Source organism: Myzus persicae, unplaced genomic scaffold (genome assembly GCF_001856785.1).
Source record: "Myzus persicae strain clone G006 unplaced genomic scaffold, MPER_G0061.0, whole genome shotgun sequence".
Lineage (NCBI taxonomy): Eukaryota > Metazoa > Arthropoda > Insecta > Hemiptera > Aphididae > Myzus > Myzus persicae.
This window is the reverse complement of record NW_019103749.1, coordinates 212,102-223,039: the sequence shown is the minus strand read 5'-3', so window position 1 is coordinate 223,039 and position 10,938 is coordinate 212,102. Positions and strand designations below refer to the sequence as shown.

The 10,938-nt window shown below is 29.7% G+C and overlaps 1 protein-coding gene and 1 pseudogene across 1 annotated transcript; both read left to right on the top strand.

The window, feature by feature from the left end:
- LOC111035199 (probable cytochrome P450 6a13) lies at positions 1-3,792 on the top strand. Its single transcript, XM_022316723.1, has 5 exons — positions 1-1,173; positions 1,999-2,223; positions 2,350-2,601; positions 2,731-2,951; positions 3,307-3,792. The coding sequence occupies exons 1-4, from the start codon at positions 279-281 to the stop codon at positions 2,898-2,900; spliced, it is 1,542 nt and encodes a 513-aa protein (XP_022172415.1). The 5' UTR covers positions 1-278; the 3' UTR covers positions 2,901-2,951; positions 3,307-3,792.
- A 1,966-nt stretch (positions 3,793-5,758) lies between these two features.
- LOC111035200 lies at positions 5,759-10,183 on the top strand (annotated as a pseudogene).
- The last annotated feature ends 755 nt before the right edge of the window (positions 10,184-10,938 follow it).

Sequence of the window (10,938 nt, the reverse complement as noted above, 5' to 3'; positions counted from 1 at the left end):
CACTGCAGTCTATATGCGTAATATAAAATCAACAATATTGTACATAATATTGTATGCATATATATAATTTAATTACAGACGTTTTGTATTCCCTCCACAAATAGATTATATCATCTCGAAAGCTAATTTAAGAATGAGAAAAAAACCGAAAAGTATTACGTTTTTGCCGTTTGTAATTCATATTATAGCGGGATCCAGTACAATTCATTATACACCCGTAGGTGTTCCTTGTGACAAGTCACAATAATTGAGTTAGGTACCTAAATCATTTCGTAACCATGATTTCGTACCTGACCAATTGGCTGTTTGACTACATCTTTCTGAGTTTGATTATTGTTTGTACGTTCCTTTACTATTATACGACGTCGACGTACGATACATGGAGGAAATTAAATGTGCCGTTCGCAAGGCCAGTGCCCTTTTTCGGGAATATATTCAAAATGTTTACGGGCTTAGAGCACCAAGTAGACGCGTTCGGACGAATTTATCAACAGTTTCCCAATGAGAAATTTTGCGGTTTCTATCAAATGAGCACACCGTTTTTGATGCTTCGCGACCCGGAGTTGATCAACACGGTGATCATCAAAGACTTTTCATATTTCACCGACCACGGAATTGACATGAACCCTTCGGTGAACGTAATGGCGAGAAGCTTGTTCTTTGCGACCGGACAAAAATGGAAAACAATGAGACAAAAACTGAGTCCGGGATTCACTTCCGGTAAGCTCAAAGGTACGCACGAACAGATCCGAGAGTGTAGCGATCAGTTGACAAACTGTATTTACGAACAATCCAAGGAAACCGATGCCATCGAAGTATACGAACTTGTCGGCAATTTAGCCACCGACGTGATTGGTACGTGCGCTTTCGGCATGAAATTGGACACAATTAATAACGATAATTCGAGCTTTAGACAAAACGTAAAGAAAGTGTTCAAACCCAGCGGTAAAGTAATATTCGCTCAAATACTTGGAGTGCTATTCCCGAAAATCGTAAAGTTCTTAAAACTTCAAACTTCTCCAGTGGATGTAGATGCTATTAATTTTTTTCATTCAGTGTTCGGCGAAGTCATTGAGTACAGGACCAAAAATGATGTGGTTAGAAACGATCTAACACAAACCCTAATGAAAGCGAGACAGGATTTGGTGATAAGCAGTGACTATAAGGGAGAAGGTAAGAATAAAGATTTTGAAAGATTAATGATAACTTATTATAGAAACATAAAAATCCTAATAGTTTATTCGAGTTTCGGGTTTTGGGTGCCGGGTATATTCGGGTGTTCAAACACCGGAATAAAAAAAAACTAAGCAAACTTTTGGGTGCAATAACCGTCGTGATTCGGGTTAATATTGATTAATAGGGGTGTTGAGTAATCTAAAAAAAACATAATTTATAAAAGTTATTTTTATTAGGTATTTTTCTAAAATTGTTATTGTTTTAATTAAATTTATATTTTTGGTATTTGGTCTCTATCAATACGACAATACAGTACCTATAATGTGTTTGTTGATACTAGACCAGACCCGGTCTACACGAGACGTCCATGGACACAACATGTGTGTGAACACGTCAATATTTCATATTGTCATTGACTGTATTTTGATTTATCCTAATATCAATTATGATTGAAATTATTTAATATACGGCTATTTAATCAGAATCAAACGATGGAATTAGATTTTAATTTAAAAATAAAATATTTATAGTATTTAGCTATAATTAATATTGTGAACACTGTCTTATTATTAATTATATTACTAAGGAAATATAAAACAACTAGCACAAAATTGAACTAACCACGTAAAATAAATCAAAACTAATAGCACGCTATTGAATCTTATAAACGAAAATTTGGTATTTCGTACGTGTGTAAGACGGAGACAACAAATGTGTCCTCTTAACATAATGTTCATCACACACTATTATCGTACATATTATGTGATAATCATCATAAGTATTTAGACTATTAATAATTATAAATTTTATATTTATTTATAGAAAAGTATTGTGAATTGGATATAATTGCAAATGCAATGTTGTTGTTTACGGCCGGTTCTGAAACTGTAACTGCCACAGCATCTTTCTGTTTTTACGAATTGGCATTGAATAAAGATATCCAAGACAGATTACGTGCCGAAATAATATCGTCAAAAATAAAACACGGAGGAGAGCTGAATAGTGAATTTTTGGAAGATCTTCATTACGCCGATATGGTTTTAGACGGTAATAAACATACGTATAAGTATTTAAATACCTATTAATAATAAATCATCTTGTAGAGTTTTGACGTAGATACACTCTAGTTTGAATTATATTTTTTTAGTAACGTACTACATTATGTTATTTCAGAGACTCATCGTAAGTATACCATAATTACCGCCCTGTTGAGAGGAGCTACACAAAATTATAACGTACCCGGAGAGTCATTATTGATTGAAAAAGGGCAAAAAATTTTAATACCAATTTATAGTATACATCACGATCCAAAGTATTATCCAAATCCCGATACTTTTGATCCGGAAAGATTTACTGCGGAGGAAAAATCTAAGCGACCAAATGGTACATTCTTACCATTTGGCGATGGACCTCGCCATTGCATAGGTATATTGATATTCCATGTATGATTAATGATTATACGAGATATAATATACACAACTTTACTCTCCATTCATCATTTTTAATTATGCAATATTGAATTTTATTTATAAATGATAATATGTATTTTTGCAGGAAAACGTTTCGCTGAACTGGAATTGAAATTAATTCTATCAAAAATATTATCGAAATTTGAAATTTCACCTTGTGAAAAAACGGAAATACCGCTGCAAATGAAAAAAGAACGTGGAATAACTTCACCAAAAAACGGAATTTGGTTAAATTTTAGGACGATTGTGGATTAATACTTCATAATTTATCTTAATATAAAAAAAATTGACTTCACATTTTAAAAAGTAACTAAAATAATTTTTTTTTTGTTTACGTTGTTGATACAATGATATATTAATATTATTCCTACATAATATTTGATTGCTTTAACTTGGATATAATTAAGTATTTGTTCAATATTTATAAATTGCACGTTTTTAATAATTACATTTTATAGATCGAATAAATAAGTTATTTATGACGTACCTATTCGAATTCGAAATAACATTAATTTAGAATATAATAATATTGTATGAATATATTAAAATATCATGATGACATGCAGTTACTCATAATATTGAAATTTGATGTAATATTGTGATAATATTTTATGGCCAATGGTTTTATGTGACTACATTGTTATGTTATGTGTGTCTACAGTTCTAAGTCACTGTCTGTTGAAGATGTTTTCAATTCATGATCACACTATCAGAGGTGCATTTGGAAATTTGCACCCTGGGGCAATATATATTTTAACCAACACTACCCTCTCAAAAAAAAAAAATTAAAACAACACATGTAAATTGTTGAGGTTAAAGTGTAAACACTTTTCCTCCAAACGGTCTTTTTACTATTTTTCATCATTTATAATAATACAAATTTACAATCTCCTGAGTGTTTCATTTGCAGCAAAAATATTAATAACATGATTATAATTAAGTTATGTTGTAATGTCATTTTCAATTTTTATAGGAGTTGCAAAACTCCTAACCGATTTGTATGTGAACCCGATTTATGTAAATTAGGTATTATCATGTTCAAATTGTTTCATGTTTTGGTAGATACCTAGAGGCTAATATTACTTTAGAACAAATTACAAAATTATAAATTTTATAATAAAAATATACAATGTGTATAGTGTATATATATTATGTATAGATTGATTTATTTTTTTATCATAAATATATTCGAAAATTGCCAACCATTTAAATTTGTCTCCGGGAAAAATTATTTCGCCTTTCCTCCCTAAATGCGCTCCTGCATATTATAACAATCTTAATACCTATATGTTATGTGATGGGCCCCTCTCAATAGGTTCTATTATACAAAACAAATAAAATATGTGTGTGGCAACTAAAATTGTCTTGTCTGATTATGACTGGCAAACAAATTGCCTCATCCCCGGTACATGTTATTATACCATACGTCACAGATAATAATATGTGGATTATACAAGTGCACAAAAACCAATAATTGCTAATCCAATGTAAGTTATATTCATTATTCGTAAAACAATAACAACTACATTTTGTAGATCTATATTAGGTATTATAATATCGTTATAGTGATACAAGCTATAATATTAGTATAGGTAGATATAGTTACTATTAAAATGTTACGATTGATTTACAAATTAAAAAAAGCATGTAGAATTAAATTGATTTTATCTGTAAAAAAATACTTGACTATTGTGATAATTTAGATATTAATGAGTAAATCACGAATGGCTCCTGGTTTTTGTTAGTTGATCAAGAAGATCAAGAAGGAAAGGATGTTTTAGAATTCTAGATGCTCATGCCATCACAGCATTATAGACAAAAATAAATTAAATTAATAACCATTATAATCTATATAACCATTATTACGAAACTAAAATAATATTTTTCTGTCTTAGTCATATTATATGTTGTTGCATTAACTGAGTATTTGAGTACACAAACAATACATGTTTAATATTTAACACAATCGTTATTCGTTATGGAATAAGTTGTAGATGTTCAAAGTGTCAGAGGTAGCTCTAGGGGGGCCTCTCTCAAGCCTGTAATGTTTCTAAAAAATTGTATATTTCTAAAACTAAAATTACAAAAAGAAACATAGTACAATATCAAAAGTTTTTTGGACATTATGACTTAGCCCCATCCCCCCCTCATTCATGTCTCTGGAGCCACCCCTGCAAGTGAGTTATATATCAGCAGATCTTCAGGATTATTTCAAGTCACAAATATTGTATCACGTCTCTGATGTTTTTTATATTTCAGGTAACGTCATACTGTTTATAAATATACTTTAAATTATGCACTTCAAGTGGAACATAGATGATCAATGAACAAATATGTAATAATCTAAGAAGAAAACATTAGTAAATATGCAAAACGCCTTGATTGTTTTTATCTCGGGTTAAATAAATTAACTTAAATACATAAAAACTATTAAACCGGAAAAAATTAGAAATGGCCTACGATATGCTGTGATAGCAGTATAATATACGTAGGTACTAGTATTACTTATTAGAGTAATCCCCGTATGACCGTATGAGAAATATAATAGCTATAGACTTGATAGTTATCCACCTATAGCTATAAAAAATAGGTATCATAGATTTTTTTTTCCGTTTGAACCGACAGCAGAGGAGGATCTGTGTAAACACTACTACTCCTAAGGTATCATAGACTTATCTGATATCGATATAATATAATACAATTTTTAAAAATGAATCATACAATTTCGTTTCATGCTTATTATAGTGATTGTACCCTGACCTAATGGCGCGTACATACTAGCGTAACAAAACGGAGAACTTGTAACCCATAACAGTGTTCGTATGTCATCATTTGCGTGTAACAAACCACCGATCCGCCGAATGTCGGTATTTTGGCGAAACATCAAAGGGTGATACTCGTTCACAGAACATTATCAATGTTGTTTATTACTATGTCTGTTGTCTGTAAATAACGATATTAAAGTCCATTGATAAATTAAATCTATCTGCAGTAGCTAAGCTGAAAGACAAAACAGACAATCTGGTATAGATAAGTATATAGGCATAGGTACTTAACGTTAACAGTTAACATAGCTACTATAAATATGTAAATGTGTAGACAATTTCAATACTAACCCACAGTTCATTCAGCCAAGTTACTATGGTCGCCAATAAAAATGATTTCGCATTTAATAAATTCGTTATTTGATCCCGTCATCTTAAGTCTGATTAGCATTTGTACGTTACTCCACTTTATTATTCGACGTCGACTTACGACAAATGGAAAAAATTTAATGTGCTCCATACAGATCCAGTACCTCTGTTCGGAAATACATTCAAATTGACAATTGGCTTAGAACGACAAGTAACATCGTTCGGACGAATTTATCAACGATTTTCCGATGCAAAAATTTGCGGTTTTTATCAGACGAGAACTCCGTATTTGGTGATTTGCGATCCAGAATTGATCAACACAATTATGATCAAAGATAAAGAATTCTCGTATTTCACTGACCACGGTCTTGGCAGTGACGAGTCGACTACATAATGGCGAGAAGTTTGTTTTTTTCCAAAAAATGGAAAACTATGAGACAAAAACTCAGTGCGGGGTTCACGTCGGGTAAGCTCAAAGGAACACACAAACAAATCCAAGAGTGCAGTGATCAGCTGTTGAAGGATATCAACAAGGAATCCTGCAAAAAGGAAGCCAACGGTATAGAAGTGTACGAAATTGTAAACAATTTGACCATCGACGTGCGACGTCATTGGAACTTGCGCTTTTGGTATGAAATTGGACACCATTAACAGTGAAAAAAACTTAAACTTCAAAATATACGTAAATAAATTATCGAAACCCGGCAGTAAAATAATTTTCTTCCAAAACCTACTCGGAATCCTGTTTCCGAAAATCATAAGGTTGTTGAAAATTCAAACAATTGACATCGATGCTACTAATTTTTTTCATTCAGTGTTCAGAGAAGTCATCGACTATAGGACTGATCATAATGTTGACAAAAACGATATTGCACAAACCCTGATGAAAGCGAGAAATGACTCGGTGTTAAACAGAGACTCAGCTGTAGACGATGGTGACGGTAAGTCATAACATTTTGATAAATGATTGACAATTATATGTGACAATAAAGGATAACGTATATTTATTTATTTATTTACCGCCCAGGAGCCCAATTTATTATAATTATTCACAAACATTATTAAATCTAATGGATGTTAATATGTGAAACACATGCCCAACTTTTACAATTCGTTGTTTAATATGTTATTCAGCTGTTTTAAAAATTAATATAATTTTATGGAGTTTAACTTTTAAACTATTTATTGATTTTATTCCTAAAGTCGCAGAAAACTATTGCGAATTGTATTTAAATGCGAACGCGATGTTATTGTTTGCCGCTGGTACAGAAACTGTAGCTGCCATAGCATCTTGTTGCTTATACAAGTTGGCTATGAACAAAGATATTCAAGACAAACTTCGTGCAGAGACAATCTCGACAAAAACAAAATGTGGGGGAGAGCTCAACAACGCATTTTTGGGGGATCCTCATTATGCCGAAATGGTTATAAACGGTAATGCATATAGGTATATACGCCATCGTGTACATTTTACCGATATTATTTTGAGATATTTTTGAGTATGTTTATTTTAGATTGTAACTTTAGTACCTATAGATGAACAATATTAATTAATGTTTATGGTACTGTGTTCCTAATTATCAACTTCGTTGAATAAGCCTAACCAACAATTTTATTTTCAAATTATAATAATATGGTATTGTATAATATAAATAATTAAATTATTTATAGTAGATATATGAAAATAATATGTACTTTCTACTTCTTATAGATGCTCAAATAATCGGTATATTATATTAATAATATTATAATCATCTTAGGGACTGCTTCCCATTTTGTACGTCTCTACCAAAAAATATCCTATTTATTATTTGAAATATATTCGAAATTTGAATATCATATGCTGTACATTTCCCAACGTAGACATTATATTACAAATATACTTGTCAATGTCAATATGCCAAGCACGAACACATTGTAGAACTGAACGTCCATTTTCCGCACTTGAACATATGAATGTTTAAAACTCGCATGAGGTCGTCTTTAACTCAAGAAAGACGGCAGGATTCATTATCATAACTGGGAAATGACAATCAACCGGGGTATTACCAAATAATTAACATTTAATGACGTAATTTGCTAAATTTGCAAAAAAAAACCTAGAAAAAATGTATATATACTAATGTGTATTGTAAATTGTAATATTGTTGTAATACATTTATATATAATGAATTATGTTGATATTAATTAATACATTTTTCATTTTTATCAAAATGTTTGATTAAAAAGGGCCCTCAAAGTTAATAGTGCGCAGGGCCCCTATTTGATATTTCTCTCGAAATCAGAGCCTGGGCGTCACAGCTTTATAAAACAATGGAGCGTCCAGGTTCTACATACAACTCAAAATTAATTTAATTACATAATGAATATTACTATCGTTATTGTATAGTATGTATATTTATATAATAACATTACCTTTCAAAAATACTAAATATTATACCTAGGTACTATTCCCAACTCAACAACAGTATACATAGTACATATTAGTAGGTACTGGCGGTATTTTAGAATACCAGTATACCGTATTTCGGTAATTACCGTTGTTGACAAAAATAATGTACCACTGTAATTACCGAAAATACCGTAGATACTGGTAGTAAACAAATACTGCGGATACCGGTATTCAAATTTAAAATACTGTTAGCCCTAAAATATATGAAATTTTTTAAATTAATTTTTCCTATTCTAAATAAATTGTAATATTTGTTCAGAGACTCTACGTAAGTACACCATAATAGCGACATTAACGAGAATAGCTACTCAGAATTATGAAGTACCCGAAGAATCATTATTAATTGAAAAGGGACAAACAATTTTGATACCAATATATTGTATACATCATGAATAATGATCCAAAGTATTATCAAAGTCCAGATACATTCGATCCGGAAAGATCAAGCGGAAGAAAAATCTAAAAGACCTAATAGTACCTTTTTACCGTTTGGCGATGAACCTCGTCATTGCATAGGTAAACATAAATAAATTATTAATATTATTAATATATTTATTTAAACCGGTATAAACTGGGTGATTCATTGATCATTGAACACTTATTATTTCAAAAAGTAAATACATGATTTTTAAAAAAAATGTTTACATGTTCTTATGATCTTTAAAAAACAACATTTTTAAAATATCTATATATTTTTTAATAATGTTTTGTAAAGACTAGAATCCATGTAAAAAAATATTTTCAAAAACATTAATACTTTGTGAATAATGGGTGTTTTGAATTAAGTTAATCACCTGTTATTCCAAATGCATGAATAAAATCTACGTAAAAATGTTCGAAAAAAAATGTAGAAAATCAAAAATGTTCGTAGTAAAATAGTCCAAAATAAACTGTTCTAGGCAAAGTTGTTTAGAATCGATAATTATAAGATATATATATTATATAAACAGACGAAAAAGATGTTATACACTTATACATTATACCTAACTATAAAAATGTATTTACAACATTGATTTACATATTTTTCTTTGACTTAATTTAACTAATTAGTAAAAATTAATAAACTATAATGTATATTATTCCTCTTTTATACCATTTCGAGTTTTAATACTTTCATTTTTTTTTTGACTGTGGGTATTTTTGATATATCAGACTATTTTAGTATTTGAACATGCACATTTTTAATTTAAAAAATTTCAGAGGACATTATTTAGTATAGAAATTTTCACCTCGAACTTTCTTGATTTCAGATATTTTTTCACGAACATTTTTAAATATTTTTTTCTCAGACATTTTTGTAAGGTAAGGCATGAATAATAAATAAATTCTGTAGTCTTCATTGATCATTATTCATGATGATATAATACACTATATTTATACCATATACTAATTCCATTTCATTTAAATTGAATTATTACATGAGAACGTTTTGCTGAATTAGAATTAAAATTACTTTTAATCGAAATTTGAAATTTTACCATGTGAAAAAACTGATATTCCTCTTATGTTTAAAACGGAACCTGGACTAATTGCACCAAAAAACGATATTTGGTTAAATTTTAAAACTATTGTAAGTTAATTAAAAGGTTAAAAACACTTTTAACTCTTACAAATAAATTATTTCAAAATGTAATATTTTTTAGTTGTGGGTATATGTTTTAATTTTTAAGTAATGTGTTATTATGCGTTTAGTACTTAGTTTTATTCCGTTTCTCGACACAAACAAAAACTATGTACTTTAACTATATTTAAATATTCTCTATATTCTCTATATTTTAAGATTCAATGATTAGTATTTATTTTATCTGTGATTATCAAACTATATTTTTTAATGGTTGGTCATTTGCTATATGTTGATGTACCTAAACTGTTTTACAAAATTTGCCTTTTATATTATATTATTGCAGAGTAAACATTTTTTTTCAAATGTCTTTGCTGAATTCAACATTTTTGAAAATACAATTTTTGGATTTATCCAGTTTAAACTTATCAATATAATATAGGTATATCGTATGTAACTACAAAATACAAAAATATAGAATCATCGCAAAAAAAAGATTTCATGGGTTTGTAATGAATGTTTAAATTATCTATATAAGTATCATGTTGTGATTTATGTCTTTCAAAGTTGACTATTTACTGTGAATTTGTATACGAATTAAAATATATGGTTACAAATTTTTAATCTTTGTTATTTGTCATTGCGTGTATACCCATATTGCCTGCCGCCGTGGTATTGTAAAAAACAACTTCAATGGTGTGTCGTTCAAAAATGTTCGACGATGGTGCTTATTTCTTATCTATATTAGTATAACTATATAACTTGTGTATAAATAGTCCCCATTCACCCAAAACACTGTCACCATGATTTTTGACTTTTTGTGAATGGTGCATATATATATATTGGGTAAATTATGTACATGCAAAATACCTCAATAATGAATAAATATATAAATTTAATTTCAAAACCTAATTATAGAATTTGGATGTTATATTCTAGTTCTAAGCGGAACGATAAATGTATTGATTTTACAACGATGTAAGTTTTTATTTTGTGTTTGTGTTATTTATAAAATGTTTATGGAAGAAAAATGCTGTGATTTCCAACTTTGGGGATGGTTACTAGCTGACAGAAAATTGGAACTAGTTGGAGTTTTTAGCTTTAGTTTTATCCTTGCACCTAAATAAAGATAAACAGTGTTCAATG

Bases quoted from the DNA above. Each gene is read 5' to 3' on its own strand.
- LOC111035199 (XM_022316723.1), top strand. From the start codon at position 279: ATGATTTCGTACCTGACCAATTGGCTGTTTGACTACATCTTTCTGAGT. The intron at 1,174-1,998 runs GTAAGAATAAAG...ATTTATTTATAG, and splicing joins CAGTGACTATAAGGGAGAAG to AAAAGTATTGTGAATTGGAT. The intron at 2,224-2,349 runs GTAATAAACATA...ATGTTATTTCAG, and splicing joins CGCCGATATGGTTTTAGACG to AGACTCATCGTAAGTATACC.